This window comes from Quercus lobata, chromosome 4 (assembly GCF_001633185.2).
Source record: "Quercus lobata isolate SW786 chromosome 4, ValleyOak3.0 Primary Assembly, whole genome shotgun sequence".
Lineage (NCBI taxonomy): Eukaryota > Viridiplantae > Streptophyta > Magnoliopsida > Fagales > Fagaceae > Quercus > Quercus lobata.
This window is the reverse complement of record NC_044907.1, coordinates 89166005-89192241: the sequence shown is the minus strand read 5'-3', so window position 1 is coordinate 89192241 and position 26237 is coordinate 89166005. Positions and strand designations below refer to the sequence as shown.

The window sequence follows — 26237 nt, the reverse complement described above, 5'->3', positions numbered from 1 at the left end:
GAAACCTGGTCCAACGCCTTCTTCATGGCATCGTTTCCCGAACCCTTGCTGGATGTGCCTCTCATATTTCCGCATAGGGCGTGGTTCCTTTTCGTAGGAAAAGGTTTCACTTGGGGGGGTCCTTGATCTCCGTCGGTAACTCGCATCCTCCGCATTAGAGGACTCGTCTGAGTCTGAAGGAGATCGCTTTCGCTGTACCCGTCGTAGCTTCCTCTTCAGATCGTCTATCTCTCGCTGCATGGCCTGGTGACTATTTCGCCTTTGGGACACGTGACTACCTATCTGAGTGTGACTCTGGCTTGTCCGGATAGTATGCACACTTTCCTCACGATTTCCCCTGTGGCCTGGGTTGACGGGGTTATTTTGCCTCTGGGACTCGGCGGGTTGTGTCTTTTGGGAGTTAGCCTGGTGAGGATTCTCCTGGTGCGGACCTGGTTCTGCCATGCTCGACCGTTGTGCTAGCTGATGCCCTAGTTCTTCCCACAGACGGCGCCAATTGTAGTTGCACGATTTTCCTGGCCTAAATTCTATTAATCAGGCCTTGGCCCAAAGCGCAACCCACAATAAATATTTGTAGAGGATGGGTCAAAGAACTTAGCCTCAGTGAGCCTATTCGGTCTAATACATGGACAGTATTGTTGCAGAAAATGAAAAAACAAGAATGGATCTCTCCTGTATGATTCTATTCCTTCCGTTCCTAATACAATTTTTCCGTCCCCTTCTTTGAGGGACTCCACTATATTATATAGCTCTCCTCCTCTCATCTCCACCTTACACTTGTTGATCATCTAAGCATCTACTTGAGCACCTGTCCCATCAGCCGCCCTCATCACTCCCTTTGTGAGTTGCAGAGGCCAAGGTGGTACTGTTCAGGGGTTTTTTCCTCATTAATGCGGCCAAGAGGGTGGTTGGGGCGCAATTAATGTGGTGGTAGTTTTTGTCAGATATTTTGGATTTTATTCATTTTATATGTTGGGAGGATGAACTGAGATGGGTGGGGAGAGTTCCTCGTCTGGGCTTCATGATGTCCGAGGAGGAGTTACTCCTCGGACAGGTTTCCTTGGCGTTATTGGAATTGAGTAACGCTTCATACGTGATTTTTCTTCGGACAGGACGCTCCTCGGATGGGCCTAAATATGGAATAGCCCATTATATTTGGGCCGGGCCCCACAATTTTATTTTCATTTTAAAAATGAAAGCTAGCATTTAATATTATTGTACTCCTATTGGACCATGCTATCATCAATGTCAATAGCCCTTTTATCAAACAAACTTTTTTCCTGCTTTTTCTTTGTTTACAATTAAGTTGCAACCGTAAATTAAGGAAGATGTACAATCAAGAAAGATATACATTATTCCTATTAAAAAATAATAATAATAAAAAGAAGATATTTGGTCTTGCTCTTGCCTCAAAAAAGAATATATAGAGTCTAATATCAGCAACAAAAATATACAATTATACAATCTAAAAGACTAAAAAAATGTAAGGTCGAATCTCAACTCTCAAGTCTCAACACCTACCACCCTTTTATATTGAGTGGTATATTTGCTCTAAAACATTTTGTTTCTAACTTTTACTGCTTGGAAGGCAGTAAAAGTTACAAAGTTATGCGGAGGAGATTTGTGCAATATTTCGAAGCATTTCCATATTGAAGGAAATATGTGATTGAAAGGATTGTATTTCTCTTACTTTTCTACAGAAAAAATTAGATGGCGTTCTATATAAGCATGAGTAGACATGTTATTATATTTATCTCTTCATAATTTGTTGGTCAAAATTTGCTTCATAATTTTGACTAGGAATAAATAACTACATAAACTTTTAGTTAAATGTGCATTACTTGTCTGATAATATTCCTAAGTGTTTTTATTTTTATTTTTTTAATTCCAGAATTTGGTATGCTACAATGTTCATTTTGCAGGTCTAATTAATGATATATAGTTCTTCCTATAGTACTTCCATGGTCTGGCTGCTGAAGGATTTTCTTTTCCTCTCACCTTCTTCGTGTTTGTATCAATTTACTTGTGTGTAACGTATTTCTAATTATAATTTTTTTTTTCTTTTATTTAATCATCATGTTTAAGATAGGAGCTTGGGGGAAAAAATCTTACCCCAGTGAGACTCTATTCATATTCATTTTCTATCTTTTGTCTTAGTTAATGTCATCTATTTAAACTTTAAAGACCCAATATATTTTTTCAGATTAAAAACTTCCGCCATTGGGTTGCAAGCACTAAAAAGATATATCGGTCTAGCCTTTCCCCCTTCTTTGATTAATTTAAGGCACATGCACATTTTTTTTTAGAATACTAAGTATTTTTAACACACATATGGGTAGAGGGGATATACACCACTGTAGGTTTTTTTTTATTTAAAAGGCACATGCACATTCATTTCCCAAGTTGAATGCACAATTGAGATTGAAATTTAAGCTAAATTTGACTGAGCAACCATCACCCTCAAAGTGTTCATGATAATGTAATAATGTCTAAGGCTAACTAAAAAGGGCTTGGACAGATTTGGGCCTGGGTTTGGACCTGGATGCACAGATTTGGGCTTGGGTTTTGGCATTAGTGTTTAGGAAAAATCAGCCATACAACTCTTTGGTGGGAAGCAAAAGTCTGACAAATTGCTACTTTTAGCACTTTGTCCTTTTTTGTTTAAAGCACAGAATGCTGTTGCAATGATACATTAAAGAGACTCAAAATTGATTGAGAAATCTGTAATATAGATGTCATTGTTAACAATATCTCAAGACTACCAAAAAAACAAATAAAAAATTTAGGCCTAAGACATGTACATAACAGACATGCTTTAGGCCTAAGCAAGAACTTCCACGGAAGGCATCTTTTCCTCCAGATTCAGACATGTCAACAGAACATATGCATACACGTCAATAAAAAATTTTAGCTCCTGAAACATTCTTCTGAAAATTTTGATAAGAATATTCATCGGAAAATCAAAAACTTCAGTGTTTGTGTGGACTTCGACTAATATCAAGTGATTGTTCCAACAGTTGAATAGGAATCACCAAATTAAGGTGCTGATTATTGGTCCCTGAAAAATAAGCGATGTAATTAAGAAGCAAGGACACATTTGCAGAACCTATAAAAGTTAAAAGAAAGTAGTACCTTTGCAATAGCTGCAGGAGCCACTCTGGAGGTATCAACAGCTTGATTTTCAATTGAATGCAGAAGCTGTACACCATCAGCATTTGCAAGTATTTTGATTCCATTCTCACTTGTTGATACAACAAGCATTATCCCTTCCTTGTTAAATCGAATGCCAGGATCATCCTAAAAGATATTCATGGTAAAGATTGATTAATTATAAGAGCTTCTTCAAAATACTACCAAGCACGTCAAGAAAAGGGCTTCCATGGGCATTACTGGTAATCCACCCTGTGCAGCGGTAGTTGTCAAGAGATAACCATCGTCCATGTCCCAAAATTTTACTTTGAAGGCACCACCGGGAGCCAGGAACCAATTCTTCGTTGTATCAAATGGCATAACCCCCACATACCGCTTCTAAAGACCATGATATACACACTTGATAACCGCCTGACGTTCATCCAATTCCACAAGGTATGATTGTCCTTCTTTACTAGTCTCACATATGAATAGCCTTTGATACACACAATAAAAGAAACATGAGCAATTGCCCAATCATTGTGAAAATTTGAAGGAAATAAACTGTTGGATTAGTAGCAAAACTTTTTATTTCCCATTTGACAGCCCAGACCATGAATCCCGCTTCACTGCCACTGTCACTCTCAATAATCATAAACCAAATCCACTCAGCAGAAGAAGGGGGACCAAATGGCAAACCTATCCTTAAGGTGTGACAATTAAGCTTGACATTTCCATTTTTTTTTTTTTTTTAAATAATTCAGATTTTTCAGGAAGAGAGAAGAATCGAATGGTGCCATTGTTAGTACCATGAAAATTGCAATATATATTAACCGTATGGGTTATTAATGAAAGCAAAAAAGAAAAAGAAAAAAAATACTTCAGATGGAAAGAAGAAAGCTTTATGTGACAAAACAAAAGCAATGAAGAAATCTATTGCCTCTTAATTCATGAGCCCCCTACCCCCCTCTGTAAGCATAGCCTTAGTGTAAAATAGTGCACCATAATATTTAGGTGAAGCTGCTTAACCGTTAATAATGGCCTGAGCCTAAAACTCTGGCTGAAGCATGAGAAACAAGCCTTGGATGTCTCTCATGAAAAGTTAAAGAAAAATAGTCAACTAGCAAAAGTGCAAATAAAACAAGAAGTAAACTGGCGGTTTATGCCCTTCAAAAGTGTACAGCTGATTACCAACGACAACATTCCACACCAGCACAGAAATGAACTTTCACAAATGCAGTCCAAAGTTGTTCTTATACCCAAAGAACATGCCAAGTAAACCTTAACAGCCTTGTCCTCTCCACAAGTTGTGATGCATAGTTTTCTGTTTAGATGTGAAAAGGAGAGATCATTAACCTAACTGAGATGAGCTTCAATGTGAAAAAAATATTTCATAGCAGATACACAATTATTAACAAAAGGGGCTAAACAAACCAGTTAGCGCCATACTTTAATAATCAATAAAAGAACTATTTAAGTACACACACGTGTGTGTGAGTACTGAGTATACACTATACACACACACATATATATATATAAACAAACCTCCAGATGGTACTGGAAATCATCACCCCCATCATAGGAATATATCTACACTATATCTTTCGAATATGCAATGCCTCAAATGGAAAGTTCTAAGTTTTAGAACAATGGTTGAACCCACACATGAGGGAGAGTATTAGAACAATAGTCAAATGATTGAATTCACACTTTTCTAATAATTAAAAAATCAATAAATAAATCCCATCAAAGTAGCGGGGCACCATCAGGACTCCACATCACACTGTTTACATATAATCATTGGCCAATGATGCCTATCATTAAGTGAAATAGAGATTATTAACCTCATAAATTTCCTAGAGCATATTCTCCAAATTAAAAATTTATATACAAGTTGTGTCAGTCTGTGTAGTTATTTGTCAAACTAGCATGGCCATTGAACAGGCTCCAATGTCCCAAGCATTGAAGTTTCTTGAAATAAGCCTCTCCCTCTTACCTACTTCCCAAATTATGATATCACCAAAACTCGTTCCAGATGAATTTGATAGAACATAAAACATATAATAGAACAAAATTTTAGCTAAAACAACTACCCCTTGACTACCTCATAGTACAGAAATTTGAAGATGTATGGTATCAGCAGCAAGAGCTTACCAAGGTTTGTTGCAATGGATGAAAATCCATGGTGTTGACAGCAGAGCCCTGATTCAAGTTGACAATGACAACAACAGGACATTGGATGACTCAGATGGGATGAGAGACTAGAGAGGCCCCCACCTTCTTGACAAAATGCTTGGATAATGTGGCAGAGGAGACAGTCCGGTAGACTGCTGATAATGTCAATATCATTGTCATATAAAGACACATCATGGAATTAGAAAATATTAAAAACAGAGGTGGCATTGCTTATGCTTTATTTTAGCAATACAAACATGAAACCGGAACATTTATTAGAAGTATTCAAGTACTAAGCCTTGGCAAAGCCTAGACAAATTCTTTGATAAAATAATGAAACCCCTATTCTTAAGTCTTAATATCATCAAAAATAAATATCTGACATAGACTAGAAGTATTGGAGGTTTTCAATTATCTTAAATATGCAAGAATACAGGTTCATTGACCAAATTGGAATCTAAACTAGCCATAACTTAGGAACCTTAATCATTATTTAGTTATAAAGCATGGATACATTTCACATATCTTAGTACCTATATTTCACCATTAATATTGGTCAAGTCACCAGGTTTAATTGAAAACTTGGTCATTAAGAACTGTCACTTACTACGTCTGACAAACAGCTAGGGAAAATTTTTATAGGGAACGAGACATTCACATTGGTAGGCAAACTATAAAGTCTGGATAATGACAACATCAGCATCATTGGCACCATAACTTTGGTATATACACTTTTTTGAGAAGATCAGCCTATTACGGTTTATCTTCTGTCTTATAAGATACTGTTCTCTCTTTTCTTTTTTCTGATAAGTCCATTAAAATCAAACGGACTTCTAAACTAGATTATAACCAATAAATCAAAGATACTTCTCCTATAGATTATAGCAAAAATGGTGAAAGTGATTTTGTATCATCAACACATCCATCAAGACCAGAGTCCAGTTTAATATATTAAAAAGCATTGCAACATGGAACCCAAAAACTGTGAGAAAATAGGTTGTAAAGGATTTTGAATGTACCACTATTTGATAGCTTCAACTCTGTATTTTTTCACTTAGTTTCAAGATTAGTGCATGATTCATTGATATCAACAACTATTATGGTTAACCCAAAATTTTAAAAGATGTCCTACATAATCGATGGTCCAAAGATTTTATCAAAATTTAGCACCAAAAAGAGGGAATTTTTTTTTTTGATAACAAGGGAAAACAAAATTTAAATAATTATTACTCATTCTTGTACATGCGTTAATACTACCCTAATAACATAAATACTTACTCCACATCATAATCATAAAGGTAAACACAATAAGCAATAGTAATAAAATTAAATTATTGGGTTAGATTTTTTTTTTTTTTTTTTAAAGCAATAGTAATAAACAATAGTCATAAAGTCCAATTAAGTTCTTAATGTCCGTATTGTTCAATAATGAGTATGGAGTACCACAATAAATTCCTGAAAATGGCATTTGTGAAGTAGTTTTATTAAAAAGAAACATATATGATACCAAAATCTATAAGAGGGAGAGTTGGTGACTTACAAAGAGTTCAAATAAAGAGGGTCCAGATTCCTGAAAGCCACGATTTGATTTTTGACTGTCACTGAGAGTTCTCAGTCAAAAAGGTAAACACAATAAGCAATAGTAATAAAATTAAATTATTGGATTAGATTTTTTTTTTTTTTTGTCATGCTAATGAGTGTCCTTAGGACATTGGTTAACAATCCATTTTAAGAAAGTTTTGATGCCACTTTTATGAGAAATGAAAAAAGCTATCAAAATATTATTATTATTATTTTTTCATAAAAACTTTCTTTAAATGAATTATTAACCAATGTCCTAAAGGCATTTGTGATTCGTTAGCATTTCCTTTTTTTTTTTTTTTTAAGCAATAGTAATAGCCTGTTAACATAGTCCATAGTAATAAGCAATAGTCATAAAGTCCAATTAAGTTCTTAATGTCCGTACTGTTCAATAATGAGTACCACAATAAATTCCTGAAAATGACATTTGTGAAGTAGTTTTATTAAAAAGAAACATTTACGATACCCAAAAAAAAATCTGTAAGAGGGAGAGTTGGTGACTTACAAAGAGTTCAAATAAAAGAGGGTCCAGATTCCTGAAAGCCACCATTTGATTTCTGAGTGTCACTGAGAGTCCTCACTCACCGTCAGAGAGTCGTACTCTCTTAGTCTTAGGGTGTGGTATGTGAGTAGAGCTACCTTCTCCACCAGCTCCTCCATTCTCATCATCACGACTTCGCTTAATTTTGATATCCTCTTCAAAATGATTGACATCTACACCCTCATTATAAGGAATGATGCTGCTGCTGCACTCACTCTCACCCATGCTTTGTTTCAGATCTTCCATTTCTTCCTCGTATACCATATGGGCCCCACATTTCTTTATCTCTATTCTCGGATCCCAGGATTTGAATTCAATCTTAAGTTGACAGCTGGATCCATCAGCAATTTGAAGAAATTCTTTTGAGTTTAAATTGATAAAAAAATTAGGGAGCAAATACATGAACCAACGATGATCCGATTCAACCGTATCAAACTCTTCTGAAAATATTGCGCGTGGACGACCTCCAACGCCTTTTCCATTGGCTTTAAAGTAACACGTAAGGTCAGGGTCATAACTATGATGGTTAGGTGGACGACGCTGGTGGGGTCGAAAAACAGCACAGAGAGCAATTCCTCTAAATTGTTTAAATAAATATGAAGGCACTTCCAGATTTATTGAAACCCCCACACTTTGATGCCTAAACCAGTTTGGAACTTCACTTCCAGGAACAATAACATCAAATCTTTCTTTTTTAGTTGATTCTCGATAGCACAATTCCTGAAACAAAAAACCAACCATGATCTTTAAAGAAAGCACAGAGAGAGAGAGAGAGGGAGAGAGACCTGAAAATATTCTCTTAGCATTGTAGTGAACAAGTCACCGCGGCCTTGATTGTAAACCAATTGGAAACAATTGAGAAGATAGAAAAAATGATGTGAATTATCTTTCTTTTTAACTGGTAGTAAAGATTCCAATGAGGTACATCCATTTGCAAAAACATATATGTAAGGACTCAATCCAAGCTCCGACAACAATTGAAGACTCTTGCAATTCTCCACCCAAAATTTTGTCAACTTAGATAGTTGATTAATGCTTTGAGGAATGAACACAAAATTATTTCCACTTAGATCTAATTCTTGTAATGAGGACAAACAGCCAATATCACTAGGGATTGCTTGAAGATTGCAGTTCCTTATATTCAATCTAGTTAATGAACACGAACCTGATACAGAAGGCAATACCAAGCCCATGAGATCTGGAGTTTTTGTCATTAACAAAAAATTAAGTAGCTTCTTCCATGACCATGATTTAGATGACAGCCCATTACATCCTTGGAAAGACAGTATTTTGAGATTTTTTAAGCAAAAGATGGAGGAAGGTGGCTCTCTTATAGCAGTTCCACTCACATCTAGTTCCTCTAAGCCTTCTAGATTCCCCAAATTAATTGGCATATTGTCAAGTTTTAAGCAACCAGATAGAGTGAGAGTTTTTAATGATGTCAAACTACAAATAGTTCCAGGAAGACTTGAAAGGTTTTTGCAATTTGTTAGATCCAATTTGATAAGCCCAGTTACCTGCTCCATTGATAATGGTAGATCTTCTATAGCAGTCCCATCCAAATAAAGTTCTCGCAAATGTGGCATATTCCCCACAATTTCCGGAAACTTCTTCAACTTTGAACAACTTGAAAGAATAAAAATTTCAAGAGATTCCAAGTTAATCTTGCATGGAAGGCTTTTAAGACATGTGCAGCCATTCAAATCCAATAAAATAAGATGTTTGAGATCTCCAAGGGATGCGTGAATCTTAGATAATTTTGTGCAACCTTTGAGAATCAGCTTCTCAAGATTTGGGACTCTAGCAAAATCCAGGGTCATGATCAACTCTCTTGAATCACTGAGGTCAATGGTTCTTAGCCACTCTAAACTCTGTTAGCATTGAAAAACAATTAAAAAGAGAAAATTAAACCCTTATGAACATAATTGATTCTTAACACCCAAAAAAAAAAAAAAACCACACACACATTTTGTATGAATGAAAATCTTACCCAAACTCCCTCCCATAGTTGTTTGATGTGGCTATGAGGCATTATGAGTTCAACAAGTTTGTTGGGATGGAAATTTCTTGGCATGAATTTTAAAGGATATCCAAGCCAATTCATAAGACGTAACTCACTTGAAAGAAAACTGAGGCCTTGAGGAAGGTGCACATTATCAATATTAAGCAATCTTAGGTTTCTCATCTTTGAGAAGGCTTCACAATTGACTTTAGCATTATCCTCTTTATTTGGAGATGAGTTGAGGAAGATGCCTTCAACCTTTTCTATTCCCTAGTACCCAACAACAAAAAGTAAGCACAATCAAAGTTATTAACACACACACACACACACACACACACACACACAGATGTTAAAATCTTGCATAATCAACTTACTGCACTATCTATTAGTACATGAAGGATATCCTCCTTTAACCACAACCTACTGCGTCCACCAGGCTCGTCAGGAGATTCACAACGAACAATTTCCTTACCCAATTCTTGTAGTAGATCATGCATCCATAATGTTCCATTTGAGATGGTTATAAGAGATTTTTCCACAAGAATATCTATATCAATGTTTGGCCTATAATGGGGAGTTCGTAGTATGTTTGCTACATGATCTTTAGTCATTCCTTTGAAGAAACAAGCAATATCTAAAAATATTTTTTGCTCTGTTATCTTTAGGCCATCAAAACTTATTTGGAGCACATCTAGGATTTTACTTTCAGGAGTTTCTTTTAGTCGACCTAGGGCAGATTCCCATGCATCTAGATTTCTGTGAAACATGAAGGAGCCTAAAACTTTGAGTGCTAAAGGAAGGCCTTGAGCATAATATACAAATTCTTTAGATAGCACCTCGTAACCTTTTAAAGGATTGTCCTGCTTGAAGGCTTTTAGACTAAAAAGCTTAAGAGCTTCATCATAATTCAAAATCTTAGCCTTGTATATTTTTTCTTCAGCCACTTCATGTCTAATTAATAGATGTTGATCTCTAGTTATTATAATGATCACACTCCCTCGACCAAACCAACTTTGCTTGCCTGCTAATGCTTCTAATTGTTCAGGTTGATCCACATCATCAAGAATGACAAGAACCCTTTTATGACAGAATCTATTCCTTATCAAATCGATTCCCCACTGAACGTCCCAAATATCAATATTTTTTTCACACAAGACATCAGAAAGAAGTTGTTTTTGTAAAGTAACTAGACCACCATTTCCACTTTTTTCTCTAACATTTGCAAGAAAACTACTGCCGGCAAAATGATAATGGATTCTATCATATAGGACTTGTGCAATAGTTGTTTTACCGATTCCACCCATTCCCCAAATCCCTATAAAGTGAACATCATTCAAACCCATGCTTAAATATAAATTCTCCATTTCCTCCACACGAGATTGTATTCCAACAAGATCCTCATGAACACCTGAGTATGAATAATGCAATTCACCAATTAATTTTCTGGCAATCTCTTCGATAATTGTTGACTCCTTCCTGCCAGGAATACAGAGCAATAATTTTTTTAGTCAAGATAGGCCATAACAAGACAGAAGGCTCAAAAAGTGTACCATTTTAGATTCGTTCATTATAGAAAATGGAACTCTAAGTTCCATAGTATGAAAAAGATATAATAAATTGTGAATTGACAAAATAAATATTGTACTACATATTTGGGCTGCTGTAGAAAACATAAAATAGTAAACCATTGTTTAAGAGGGGAAAAAAAAAGATCATTATTAGGTGGAAGTCATCTGTGTAGTGGTATCTTGCCATTAAAACTACAGTGCACGTACAGTGGTCTTGGTCAGGAAGAGTTGGAAGGTAGCTATTGCCTTTTAAATCTGGAATTAACAACTTTCAATAAAACTTCAAAAAAGCAACATTTCAATTTTACATGATTCCTCATTTGTTGTAACTATTCTTCATTACAACTTGCATGTCATGTTATATTGTATCTTGACTATATTTCTAATTCATCTTTTGGAATTCTTCGAGCTTTCATTGCTTGATTTAGAATAAAATAGAAAAATAAAGAGAAGATGCCTGTGATCCCAAACGAATGTAGTTTAAATTATTGTTTCTGCAGAATGAATATAGGTTCTTGCTTTCAAAGAAAGGAGCTTGCCTGCTCGGAGGTAGGAGCCTTTGTGCAATTCCCGTACTTTCTGAGTGTAATTGGGAATGGAATAAAGTTTCATGACTGAGGTCAGTAACAACGCATCTTGAGGAGTCATATAGAGAATGGTGAGGCATTGAGGGCATGTTCTATGGACTTATATGGAATCAGAGATTCTAGCTGTGATTAGTGGAAACGGAAAAAGTTTCAAATATATTAATCTATATATTTGGTCAGTTGGACTCTTTCAATACTGACAAATTCAATTGCACAGCTACTTAGGAAGCCATCAGATAGTCTCATTCAATTCTAGATTAGTGGAAAATTATTTGGTTTTCAAATGCTTAAGCATTCATTTATAGTTTAATTTATGATCTGATAAAAAAAGGAAAAAAAGATCAATACACAAGTAACAAGTTCAGTGGGGAAAGAATGGAAACGCTATTCTGATTTTTTATGCCTACAATTCACAAGACATATTTGGAAAATTGACTTGAATTGTTGATCATTATGCTGACATATTGATGATTGGGAAGCAGAATTCAAATGGGTTATACAAGGCAGCAGCTTTGGTCTACACTTCTAGTAGTTGCCTAAGCTGCTAATTTCTATTATATATAAACTACAAACAAATCAGAGATTCATGCTGCGAATTTTAAATGTGAAGAAGCCATTTTCAAAGCCATGAAGAATGATATAAAATTTGGATTTGCCTCCTGCAAAAAATGTTAAGGGGAGACGCGCACACAGGAAAATAAGAGTTCCAGGAATTATGCTATTTATAGTTACTAACTGCTGCTTAAGATTGTGCTCCATGTGTACAGCTTAAGCTACTTGTTTTGATCTATTATTTGTTCAATTCATCAGTTGTATTAAAAGATAAAATCAATCATTTCAAAAAAGAAATTAAGCTTGCTTAGGCTCCGTATTAATATAATATAGTAACTTTTTTTTTTTTCTTTTTTTTTGAGTAAGGCACTAGTAACTAATCAAGTAGCTAATATTTGAGTAATGGACACAACGTAAGTATTAAATTCAGCGATCCATGGTTAGATTTCTTTTCTATCTGGCTGAGTAAATATATTAAATAACATAACTTGAAAAAATTTATTTGGCCAAGTGAAATAAAACAATGATGTATAATATTCTAAAAGTGTGCAAAAGAAATTCTTACTTATTCCGTGTATCCCATCCAGAGAGATTGGCAACTTGTGTCAAAGCAGCTCTCCACGATTGCAACTTCTCTTCGTTCTTGATAAGTTCATGTTTAGCAAAGGCCTCCGCAAAACTGCCCCTTTGATGTCGTACATCAGAGGGATCCACACCATGAAAGACAGGCAAAACTGTTAGCCTAGTCTTTTCCTTGCACTCAACAATCTTTACAAGTTCATCCAAACACCAAGACGAAGACGCATAGTTTCTTGATAGAACAATGATTGCGAACTTCGACTTTTCTATAGCATTCAAGAGCTCCGTGGAAATGGTTGTTCCTCTCTCAAGTCTTTCTTCATCTCTAAAAGTCCAAATTCCTTTGTGATCCAAGGCAGCATATAGATGGTCTGCGAAGTTATTGCGGGTGTCCTCACCTCTGAAACTGAGGAAAACATCATACTCCCATTTGGGCAATGAAGAAGAAGAAGAAGCCATTGGAAAATTACGAAGCTTCAGTGTGTGTGATATCAGCTGTGGCTTTGGTTAGAGCTATATTATCATATGCGAGTAGTTCACTTGTAAAGACTCAAAAAGAGAGAACGAATCATTTAAGTATTCTGCGATTTTTATATTATTTTTCCTAATTCCTTTTCGCTTTTTTGTAAGCTGTAACTTTCAGGAAACTTTGAGGAAATTTCGTAAGGGATGCTAAGAAAATATTATACAACTGTAAAGTGTAAACACAAGACAGTCTACAGAGAGATGTGCAAAGAAAATTGTCTTTGAGGAAACGTCATACGCCTTTCCAGCTCTTCTTTTTCTTCTTCTTTCTTGTTTTATGCTTTTCCGCGTTATGAAAAGGTAGTCAAACGAGTAACTTTTTTTTTTTTTTCGGTAAAACAGTCAAACGAGTAACTTTACTTCAGGGAAATTATTACTATTTTTTTTTTTTTTCCTTTTGTTTTTGGGTGTTTGGCTTTAGTTACTAGGAAAATTCAAGGAAATTTCGTAAAGGATGCCAAGTATATATGTTTTTTCTATTTATTTATGGAATATATATATATGTTCTTTTAGTTAATTCGTTTAAAAACTTTTAACATATATAACTTAGAGTTAGAGGTGACTTTTTTCTTAACAAGGTTTACATTACTAATCTAATTGAGAGATTTATCTAAAGATAAATCGAATATGTTTTGAGTTTTTAACATTATATTATACCCTTTTTATAATAATAAAAAAAAAGTATGGCATTGCTTTGAAATTTATAATAATTTCTCTCACAACTCTAATATATAAAGTGTGGTTATAAATGGTAAAAAAAAATTGTGAGTCCACCTAAAATTGAGTGTGTACTAACCACGTACAATCATATATGCCATCGAACTATGTAAAAATATGTGATAGTAAAAGAATTGTTTTTTTTTTTTTTTTTTTTTTTGCAGGACCATTCTTCAAGCTTTCCAGGAGGTCCAGCTGCAACATTGCCATAAGGAGACCAACAAAGCCGCTGATTTCCTTGCTAAACTTGGTCATAATCTGTCTGAACCTTTTGTTTACTATATGACCCCCCCCTTTTGGTATTATGGAGGTCTTATCTAATGATGTTAATGCTGTTTTGTATAACCGAGTCACACGGGTTGTAATTGCTGATTTTATGTAATATATTTCTCCTCTCTGTTTACCAAAAAAAAAAAGAATTGTTTTTAAAAATTGAATAATACATTTATTTGTATTTTTATTTCTACGTAATAAATTCAATCATTATAATAATGGACAGGGAATTTAACTTTATACAAAAATGCCATAAAATATTAAACAAGTTTAAAGACGGTTGAGTTTTTATTTTTGGTTTTTAGTTTGGAAAAAGTTAACAAATACTTAGAGCCCGTTTAGGGCATTTTAAGCAACTTTTTGAGTATTTTAAACACACTTACATATATTTTCACACATATTTTCATCCATACGTATATCAAAAATACCCAAACAGCATTACTCAAACTCCTCTACCAAACACCCCTTAATAGCATTGATTTATTAAATATATTTAGAAACTTTTATAAAAAAAGATATAAATTAAAAAAAATTATAAATTTTTATATTTATCATGAAAATAATATCATTTTAACCAAAAAAAGAAAATAATATCATAACTTTTTAGAGTAATTTAATAATAAATATCTTGAAGATACGGTTATCTAGACCATTGAAGCACACATTAAGTTATTTATTTTTAAAAATATTTTTTTGATAATTGAAAAAGTTATCTAACCTCTAAAAAATATTCAAAAATAAAAATTATTATATACTTTAAGACACTAACAAAATCCTAATTATTATTATGTTTCCACGAGCAATGGAGTGACCGAGCCAACATACGCCTTTATTTTCCCCTTCCACCACCCAGCGTCCCACACTCTCAAAAGAAAAGAAAAAAAAAAAAAGGCACTAAAGTGCTATATTGAAAAAGATAAGTGCGACCTTTCAATAAAAAAAAAAAAAAAAAAAAAAGATAAGTGTGAAGATATCTATTTTCTTGTAAAGACAGATACGTTTCTTTGGGCAATCAAGTCAAGAAAGCTGTAAAAAACAAAAAAAGTCAAGAAAGCTGTCATAACCACTATTTGATGTATCATTAAGTAGTAGAATACAAAATATTATACAACTGTAAAGTGTAAACACAAGATGCCTTTATTTTTCACTTCCACCGCTTACTGTCCCACACTCTCAAAAGAAGAGAAGAAAGGCGCTAAAGTGCTCTATTGAAAAAGAAAGTGTGAAGATGTGAAACTCTTTTTATTTTCTTGTGAAGATAGATACGTTTCTTTGGCCAATCAAGTCAACAAAGCTGCCATAACTACCATTTGAGGCATCATTGAGTTGTAGAGTAGAGTATGAGTACCTGAAGAGTAGACATGTTCTCTTTCTTTTTTTTTTTCTTTTTTCCTTCTTTATGTATGACCGTATGGCAAGACCGGACAATATTGAATGGAGTCTTTTGGGTAAAAATTGCAAAATTTAAAGTTAATTTACATTATACTTACTGTTCAAAGTTAATTAGGGAAGTGAGGAGAGAGACTGAATTTCGGCAATGGCGTTGCCGAAATTCAGCCAAAAAAAGCAGGAAAGAGAATACTGTTATCGAAATTCAACCAAAAGCAGGAGAAAGGAGAGAGAATAACAAAAAAGTAGGAGAGAGGAGAGAGAATAACCATTGCCGAAAGTGTGGAGGAAAATTTTTTTTTTTTTTTCCCACAATTTCGGCAATGGCATTACCGAAATTGTGGGGAAAATTTTTTTTTTTTTTCCCCACAATTTCGGTAATGCCATTGCCAAAATTGTTGGGGAAAATTTTTTTTTTTTTCCCCACAATTTCGGTAATGCCATTGATGAAAATGTGGGAAAAAAAAAAAAGAAAGAATTGCCGTAATCCTTTTTTTCCTTTCTTTCCCACAATTTCAGCAATGGCACTGCCGAAATTGAGGAAAAATTAAATAATTTCCCCCTATTTCGGCAATAGCGTTGCCGTAAATGTAAAATAAAAAAATAAAAAAAAAATAAAAAAAAAAACTGGGATTACCGAAATTGTGGGAAAAAAAAATTTTTTTTTTTCCCCAACAATTTCGGCAATGCCATTGCCGAAATTGTTTGGGAAAATTTTTTTTTTTCCCACATTTTCGGCAATCCCATTGCTGTTTTCTCTTATTTATTTATTTATTTATTTATTTACGGCAACGCTATTGCCGAAATAGGGGAAAATTATTTAATTTTTTCTCAATTTCGGCAATCCCATTGCTGTTTTCTCTTTTTATTTATTTATTTACATTTACGGCAACGCTATTGCCGAAATAGGGGAAATTATTTTTTCAAATTTTTCCCCAATTTCTTTTTATTTATTTATTTACATTTACGGCAACGCTATTGCCGAAATAGATATTTCCTCCTATTACGGCAATGGGATTGCCGTAATCCTTTTCTCTTTTTCTTTTTTTTTTTTAATTTTTTAATTTTTTATTTTTTATTTACATTTACGGAAACAGGGGAAATTTTTTTTTCCTATTTCGGCAATCCCGTTGCCGTAATCCTTTTCTCCTTTTTTTCCTTTTTTTTTCACATTTTCGGCAATGCTATTGCCGTAATCCAAATAGGGAAAATTTTTTTCCCCAATTCTTTCTTTTTTTTTCCCACATTTTCGTCAATGGCATTACCGAAATTGTGGGGGAAAAAAAAAAATTTCCCCAACAATTTCGGCAATGGCATTACCGAAATTGTGGGGAAAAAAAAAAAAAAAAAATTTCCTCCACAATTTCGGCAATGGTTATTCTCTCTCCTCTCTCCTACTTTTTTGTTATTCTCTCTCCTCTCTCCTGCTTCTGGTTGAATTTCGGTAACAGTATTCTCTCTCCTGCTTTTTTTGGCTGAATTTCGGCAACGCCATTGCCGAAATTCAGTCTCTCTCCTCACTTCCCCAATTAACTTTGAACAGTAGGTATAATGCAAATTAACTTTAAATTTTGCAATTTTTACCCAAAAGACTCGAATGAGTTTGCCTATTATTTTTATTTTTATTTTTTGAGAAGAAGCTTGCTTTTTATTATGGATGTGAAATGAATGGGTTTGTATGAATTTGAAATGGTTGGATAAATAAAATTTATTTATCTATTAAAATTTATTTAACTAATTATTTCTAACCTAAATCTATCCTAATCTAATTATTGCGAATAATATCAAATTTATCCGGATCTTGAGAATCTTAAAAGTGAGTTTTCTGGGTCACCGTCACACTCATTTTCACCCACTGATAGCTATCCTTTTGACTCTACTATTCTCTTTTTTTTCTTCTTTTTCTTTTTTTTCTTTTTTTTTTGGGTAAACAACTGTTACAACTCTACTTTTCTCACTCAATTATTTAGAGTTCCTCATTAGTAGCACAGCCAATCTGTACTTTCTATTTCTCAAAAAAAAAAAAAAAAAATCTGTACTTTCTAGTGATAAGTAGTTTCGACCTCTATTGTTTTTGGTCATGCCAATCTATTATAAAATCTATAGTTGTTTGTTATCATATATAGGTGATGAATTTTGGTAATAAATTTAATTAGACTCTTAATAAGATGTACTTATTTTTAAGATTTGTGATTTCTAGTCTTTAATGAGAATGTGCCTATTTAGTGAAAATACTCCCATTCAACGAAATGTATTTATTGAATGAAAATATGCTTATTGAATGAAAAGTTGTCTATCGACCAAAAATGAAAAATTAAAAAGTATAATTTTTTTGATGTTTTTAAATATATACGCGACATTAATTTATGTAATCATGTGACACATTGAAAAATGACCAATAAAAAATTAAACATTTCACTTTTATATTACATAGATGTATGTTAAAAAGGACATTAGAGCATAATTAAGTGAATAATTGTGGCAGCTCTGCCGAGATTCAATGGAGCACTTGTATATAACTAAGGCAAATGTTAACAAACCCTTAGCGGTGTTTGTTAATATTGCACTGATGTGAGTTTTATTTGATAAAAAAATCAAACAGAAAGAAAAAGAAAAAAAATTGACTCTAACTTATTTTAATATTTTTTTCTCTCTATAAAACTGATACCAGAACTTAAAAACTGCAAAAATATAATATAAAGTTGTAATATAACTGAAAATAAAGTACAAAATATTGCAATTAACAGGACAGTAAACACCGCCCATGACTAATTAGGCAATAAGGTTATCCGTTACTATAACTGAGCTCAAGGAATAAGAATATTAATGGGTTCATTATTAGTCCATCACCATCAGTGAGCTAAAGCAACAGGTAACATCATGCGGGAAGACATTTTGTCAAGTTGTGGACTTTTGTTACATATTTTTACAGTCTAGTCACATCATTGCTCAATTTTTAAATTATTTCATATTTGTTCAAAGAAGTAGGGGCCACATTTTCTTTTTTTTTTTTATGTGCACAATTTTTTGTATGTATTGAGTTGTAGAGATAATCAGTCAGTGGCAATAATAACAATTCATCCAGGTCCTAAGAATCTTGAAGGTAAGTTTTATTGGTCACTCATTTTCACCTATTGACAGCTATCAAGCATAGTACAATAATGTCAAGCATTGACACATGAACAAGAAACTAAGCAAGTGCCTTTTGATGTGTATTAGGGTAAATTACTCTTTCCAAGTTTTTATTTGAATGCGAATGACTGGATATCACGTTTATGAGCATATGCTTGTGTTTGTGGCAAAATTGATTTGTACAAGCAGGATGCTTTTGTTAAATTTCACTTTTTTGATGATTAATATCCTAAGATAGTATTGAAGTGTTAGCATTAATAATCTTCTTTTTGATGATTAATATCCTAAGATAGTACTGAAGTGTTAGCATTAATAATCTTCAATAAGCATGTTGCCCGGTTCATGTTTGTTGTGCTTTTGTATGGACTTGCAAGCTTGAACAATTAAAATTCAAGTGCTGTTGGTGCCGCCTCCCATAAGATTTAGATAGGGACCAGTCAGCTTGGTCGATGAGAAATTGATGCCCTTCAATTTTAATTTGTCATTGTGTCCTAGAACTAGAACTATGGTCCCACTACTTTGTAGAGAAACAGTGAATGAAGCCCCTGGCCAGCATGCTTTTATTATAAACTAATAACAGATATGTGTGATGCCCAGGAAAATTTGATATGAATATGTTTTATTGGATAATTATTGAGTTAATATATTATATTGTATATTTTTAAAAGTTAATGTATTATTTGAAATTAGGTTTTATATTAGAAGTTTTTTTGTGGTGGAACAACTAACAAATTAAATATATTTTGAAGTTGAGTATTATATGTAGTGAGATATGTATGAAAATACAATGCAATAGTTTTTTTATTAAAAAAAAAAAAATTATAGTGTGAGAACTATTAGATCAAGTTCAAATCGTGTATACTTTGTTTATTACTATATAGATGTATGTGATTCAACAATTATAAGTATATTTTTCTCCAAAACATAGATCCATGTCTCTTTGTTCCACGCAATTGAAACTAAGTGAAAAAGTATATTGAAAGCTCATATTTGTGTAAATATACAAGAGCTTGTTCAGATCCCCAATTAAAAAATACGGCTAGATTGCTTTTACTCTAACTTAAACTAAGTGTGGAATAAGAGTAAATGTGTGCAAACAACCGATAACATTACCCTAAACCATATTCATCCATTATCAACAATAAAAGAAAAGCTTAAAGAGTAGGGAAGAGAGATGCAAACACAAGATAACACCGAGACGTGTTATCGAAGAGGAAACCGAAGAATTCAGCGAAAAACTTCTCTGCGACCCTCCAAGTCGAAATCGATCAACTAGAGAATAAAATTGGAGTACACGAATAACAAAAGACCCTCGAAGCCTAGTTTACCTCGCGTACTTAAGCCCTCCAAGCTCCTGCTACCAACTGGCTTCTTGGAACCTTATCTTCTCTAACTTTCCGGATGTTGCAATTCAATCCGATTGCATCCGCCAATGAATGACTCATTTCAATATTTTCCAACAGCACCAAAATCTCACTTGACACTCAGAATGAGGGTAGTAAGTGTTTGGACTATCAACCTCTCAAAAATATAAAGATGAAGAGGTAGAAGTTGAGGAAAACCACAAGGAAATGTGTAGATGATTGTGGGTATAATAATCTCTAACTCTCAAGTGTATTTTATAGGGTTTTCTCTCTAAAAAACCTCCTTACAATTCATGGGTAATGAAGGTATATATAGTGTAGGTAAAGACTTAGTAAAGCAAAATTTAACTTTTTGCCAAACAGAATGTTTCACGAGTATTTCGCGGGTTGGCTTTACCCGCGAGACACTCGCAAAAGGCTGGCATGATTCTTCATCTTCTAGTCATGTGCTCTACACGTGGCTCTTTCGCGGGTAAGCTTCTAGCAAGACACTCGCGAAATCCACTTGTTCTTCCTTTTAAACTTGGGTCTTCACACTCTCTCACACTCATCCCTTACAGTTAAAAACCCACATACATAAAGATAATTATGCAATAGATCATAATCAATAAATCATATATCATAAAGTGGAAATATAAAATAAAATAAACTGGTCACAGACCAGCGCGATACACGGGAAAATTTGATATGAATATGTTTTATTGAATAATTATTGAATTAATATATTAGATTGTATATTTTTAAAAGTCAATGTGTTATTTGAAATTATGTTTTATATTAGAAGTTTTTTTTGTGATGTAACAACTAACAAATTAAATATATTTTGTAGTTGGGTATTATATGGAGTGAGATATATATGAAAATACAATGCAATAATTTTTTTATAAAAAAAAAAAATTACAGTGTGAGAACTATTAGACCAAGTTCTAATCATGTATACTTTGTTTATTACTATACGGATGTATGCGATTCAACACTTATGGGTATATTTTTTTTCCAAAACATAGATCCACGTCTCTTTGTTCTACACAATTGAAACTAAGACTGTGTTTGGTTCCTATAAAATATTTTCCGGAAAATAAATATTTTCATGTGTTTGGTTCTATTCTGAAAATGCTATTTTCCTACAAATTTTTCACACGGCAATTCAACCCACGGCAGCAAACTTCGGCAATCAAAAGCCACAAGCACCAAAACACCACCACCACACCACCACAACAACAACAAAAATCAAAATTGCAGAGAGAGAGAGATCGAGCGGCGAGATCAAAGGCGAGATCGAGCGGCGCGGTGCGACTAGTGCGTGCGATCGTCGGACTGGAGCTCGAGGTTCGCCTATGATCATCGGACTACATTGGAGCTCGAGGTTCGCCCTCTTCTTCCTCTCTCTCTCTCTCTCAGTCCGGAATTCATTTGAAGTGAAAATAGGAACGGAAATGAATTTCCGTGGTCAAAGGGTATTTTTTACGATCAATTGAAATTGATTTCCGGAAAATAGAATTTTCCGGACCAACCAAACACCTGCATTTACAGAAAAGCATTTCCGGAAGTGATTTTCATCCAAACAAACACAGCCTAAGTGAAAAAGTGTATAAAGATAACTATGTAATAGATCATAATCAATAAATTATATATCATAAAATGGAAATATAAAATAAAATAAAACGCAAAGAACAAACTTTATTTCATCATATGAACATATAAACAAATCTCGCAATATATGTCTTCAAATTCATAAATCACATGATTACTTAGATTTTATAGTAAAATAAGACAAATCCATCCATCATGACATTGTAGTATAGTCTATATATAATTATATAAAAATCACGTTTTGTTGATCATGTTTCATAAACCAAAAGTACCATCTATACATCTAATAAAATCTTTAAAGAGTAACACATGAGAATTCTTAATTTGAATAGCTGAAGAGAGATAGAGAGAGATTAATAGCATAATGATGTTCTAGAGTAAATTATATTTTGTCTTATCCTCTTTTTGGCTTTTTCCTTAAAGATGATTAACTAAGCAAAGTAAAAACTTACCAAGAAAGCTCAAATTAACTAAAAATTTAATGGTAGAGATGCCTACTATTTGTAATAGAATGAACAAAATAAAAATCACAAATGGATTTGAGAAAGATGCATAAGAAAGCTCAAATTAGCTAAAAATTTAATGTGGAGACGCCTATTATTTGTAATAGAATGGACAAATTAAAAATCACAAATAGATTTGAGAAAGATGCATAAGATTTCTAAAAGAAATTTTACCAAACACATAGGATGCAACAATAACAAAATTACTACCCTGAATATTTTATGACCTTTTGACACTCTACAAATAAGCACAAAAAATGTTCGTTATCAATATATTTCATATCAACATTAGGAATTTCCACAACAATAACAGGGCAAATAAAACTGCATTAACAATTCTAAGTCAACTAAAAATAACAAAAGCTAATATCATTGAAAATTTTGGAAAGGAAAACAACAAAATCACTTCAAAAAATGCAAGAATACTAAAAAGAAAGGAAAATGAAGAGAAAAAAAAAAGGATCAATTTTGATTGTGCGTTTTGTTTACCTCAATGGTCTTCCTATTGTTGCCTTAACTTTGAAAGTTTCTAACAAAATAACTGATGTCTTCTTGAAATGGTGAAAACTATAGCTTAATTGAAAAATATGGAACACAATTAGTATTGTGCTAATTTTTGTTGTTGTAGATGATGGGTGATTGTATCTAGAATGTGCATGTGTATATATAACATTGTAAAACTTAAATAAACAATCAATGTAAGAGTGAGAGAGAGATAAGATTGTGAAAAACTGAAATTTTGGAAGAGGAAACACTATAATGCTACATAAACAAAAAGACACTTGAGACATCTCTGGGCTGGAGATTTGGATGCTAAAATTTGGTTTGGATACTTAAAATGTTAATTTTATCCAGTAAAAAGATAATGAATTATTCAATTTTAATAATTACTTAAAATTAGAAAGAAGAAAATGAAAAGTTGAAATCTTTTTTTTTTTTGAGAAGAAAGTTGAAATCAATTTGGGTAAATAGTCAAATATTTGTATCTAATCTATATATATAATACTAGGTGAAGTTAAGAGAAGCTCAAATTAGAATTCTAAATTAAAGTTCCAATTTTGCGCCACGTGTCCTAAATTATTTATTCTCAAAAAATTTTATTTTTTAATTTTAGAATCATATGTGAGAGCACATTATAAATATTCATCCAAGTGAGTTATTAAGTATAAAAACCAAAGAGTTTAGAATAAATTAATCGTAAAAAAAAAGTGCATCACAATAATTAAAAAAAAATAGACAATTTACATTTTATATCTAATAATATCCTTACAAATTTTTTTAAAGAGTTAACAAAATATAAAAATGACTATCAATAGTATTTTAATTATATATGTAGGAATTATATTATACATATTATTATATATTTTTAAATGTATCAATGCATATGCATGGGGTTACAAACTGGTGAATAATAATGTTTGGACATGATTTGTTTTTAATTATTTTATATAAAACAATTAAAAAATCATAAAGAGAAAAATTATTTTATATAGATGGTCGGTGAAGTTATTACGGTTCCCTCACCTTTGAAATTGAGGAAAACATCATACTCCCATTTGGGCAATGAAGAAAAATTACGAAGCTTCAGTGTGTGTGATATCAGTTGTGGCTTTGGTTAGAGCTATATTATCATATATTCATATGCGAGTAGTTCACTTGTAAAGACTCAAAAAGAGAGAACGAATAATATAAGTATTCTGCGATTTTATATTATTTTTCCTAATTCTTTTTCGAATTTTTGTAAGCTGTAACTTTCAGGAAACTTTGGGGAAATAATTTCGTAAAGGGATGCTAAGAAAATATTATACAACTGTAAAGTGTAAACACAAGACAGTTTTCAGAGATGTGCTAAGAAAATTGTCTTTGAGGAAACGTCATACACCTTTCCAGCTCTTCTTTTTCTTCTTCTTTCTTGATTTTATGCTTTTCCGCGTCATGAAAAGGTAGTCAAATGAGTAACTTTACTTCAAGGAAATTATTATTATTATTTCTTTTTGTTTTTGGGTGTTTGGCTTTAGTTACTAGGAAAATTCAAGGAAATTTCGTGAAGGATGCCAAGTATTTATGTTTTATTTATTTATGGAATATATATGTTCTTTTAGTTAAGTCTTTTAAAAACTTTTAATATATATAACTTAAAGTTAGAGGCGACTTTCTTCTTAACAAGGGTTACATTACTAATCTAATTGAGAGATTTATCCAAAGATAATCGAATATGTTTTGAGTTTTTAACATTATATTATACCCTTTTTATAATAATAAAAAAAGCAAAAAAAAAAAATGTCATTGCTTTGAAATTTATAATAATTCTTCTCACAACTCTAATATATAAAGTGTGATCATAAATGGTAAAAAAAAAAAAAATTATGAATCCACCTAAAAGTGAGTGTGTACTAACCACAATCATATATGCCATCCAACTACGTAAAAATACGTAAAAATATGTGATAGTAAAAGAATTGTTTTTAAAAATTGAATAATACATTTATTTGTATTTTCATTTTTGCTTAATAAATTCAATCATTATAATAATGGGCAGGGGATTTAACTTTGTACAGAAATACCATAAAATATTAAACAAATTTTAAGACGGTTGAGTTTTTATTTTAGGTTTTTAGTTTAGAAAAAGTTAACCAATATCTAATAGCATTGATTTATTAAATATGTTTAGAAATTTTAATAAAAATAAGATACAAATTATAAAAAATTATAAATTTTTATATTTATCATGAAAATAATATCATAATTTTTAAAAATAATTTAATAATAAATATCTTGAAAACACGGTTATTCAGACCATTTTGCACTTTAATTATTATTATTATTATTATGTTTTCACGAGCAATGGAGTGACCGAGTGAACATGCCTTTATTTCCCACTTCCACCACCCACCGTCCCACACTCTCAAAAGAAAAGAAGAAAGGCGCTAAAGTGCTATATTGAAATAGATAAGTGTGAAGAATGAAGATATCTATTTTCTTGTGAAGATAGATACGTTTCTTTGGGCAATCAAGTCAAGAAAGCTGTCATAACCACTATTTGAGGCAACATTAAGTATAAGTAGTAGAATATAAAATATTATACAATTGCAAAGTGTAAACACAAGATGCCTTTATTTTGCTCAAAAAAAAAAAAAAAAAGATGCCTTTATTTGCCACTTCCACCACCAACTGTCCCACACTCTCCAAAGAAAAGAAGAAAGGCGCTAAAGTGCTCTATTGAAAAAGAAAAGGAAAGTGTGAAGATATGAAATTCTCTATTTTCTTGTGAAGATAGGTACGTTTCTTTGGCCAATCAAGTCAACAAAGCTGCCATAACCACTATTTGAGGCATCATTAAGTAGTACAATAGACTATGATTATCTGAAGAGTAGATATGTTCTCTTCTTTTTTTTTTTTCTTTTTCAAATTCATGTATGCCTGTATGACAAGACAGGGCAACATTAAATGAGCTTGCCTATTATATTTATTTTTATTTTTCGAGGAAAAGCTTGCCTATTATTGATTCTCCTACTTCATAAAATGAGAAATAATCCAAAGTTGTATTGAGTCAAAAGCATACTCTTTGTACAAAATTTATAAAGTTATTCTCGGAGTTTCCTTGAAATAGGTATTGAATAATTGATTGGTTGATAAAAAAAAATTAAAAAAAAAAAAAAAGAAGAAGAAAGAAGAAGAAGAAGAAGAAGAAAGAGACGCTTGATTGGCCATTGAGTCACGAGATGAGCTTGTCGGCCACTTAGTAGATCTCTTAGGGTTTGAATCCGATTTAATAGGCTAATAGCTATTGGACATGCAATTATCTGGTGTGAGATATAAAAGTTAAGATAGTAAAAGGAAAAAAAATAAAAAATAATAATTTGAGTCATTTAGGCCTTGTTTGGTTTAAAAAAATGTCACTTATCATTCAGTTTTCATCACCCATCACTCATCACTCATCACTTAAAACACCCACCTCGTTTGGCACCATCACTCACTTATCATCACTCAATATTTTTCAACCATTTGTGGACCCCATACATATATC

The 26237-nt window shown here is 32.7% G+C and overlaps 1 protein-coding gene across 10 annotated transcripts; it reads right to left on the bottom strand.

Moving 5' to 3' along the window:
- Positions 1-2685: 2685 nt before the first annotated feature.
- Positions 2686-13442, bottom strand: LOC115986851 (disease resistance-like protein DSC1). 10 transcript variants are annotated; one of them, XM_031110192.1, is made up of 10 exons: positions 12701-13442; positions 9803-10904; positions 9417-9698; positions 8212-9297; positions 7391-8146; positions 6845-6905; positions 5284-5459; positions 3391-4453; positions 3133-3297; positions 2686-3058 (listed from the first exon to the last, which is right to left on the bottom strand). In XM_031110192.1, the coding sequence occupies exons 1-5, from the start codon at positions 13171-13173 to the stop codon at positions 7463-7465; spliced, it is 3627 nt and encodes a 1208-aa protein (XP_030966052.1). In that variant the 5' UTR covers positions 13174-13442; the 3' UTR covers positions 2686-3058; positions 3133-3297; positions 3391-4453; positions 5284-5459; positions 6845-6905; positions 7391-7462. The 10 variants fall into 10 exon arrangements, with proteins under 10 accessions (XP_030966052.1, XP_030966053.1, XP_030966054.1 ...); XM_031110193.1 differs by having other exon boundaries at positions 3133-3625; positions 4321-4453; XM_031110194.1 differs by having other exon boundaries at positions 3133-4453; positions 6845-6914.
- Positions 13443-26237: the final 12795 nt, after the last annotated feature.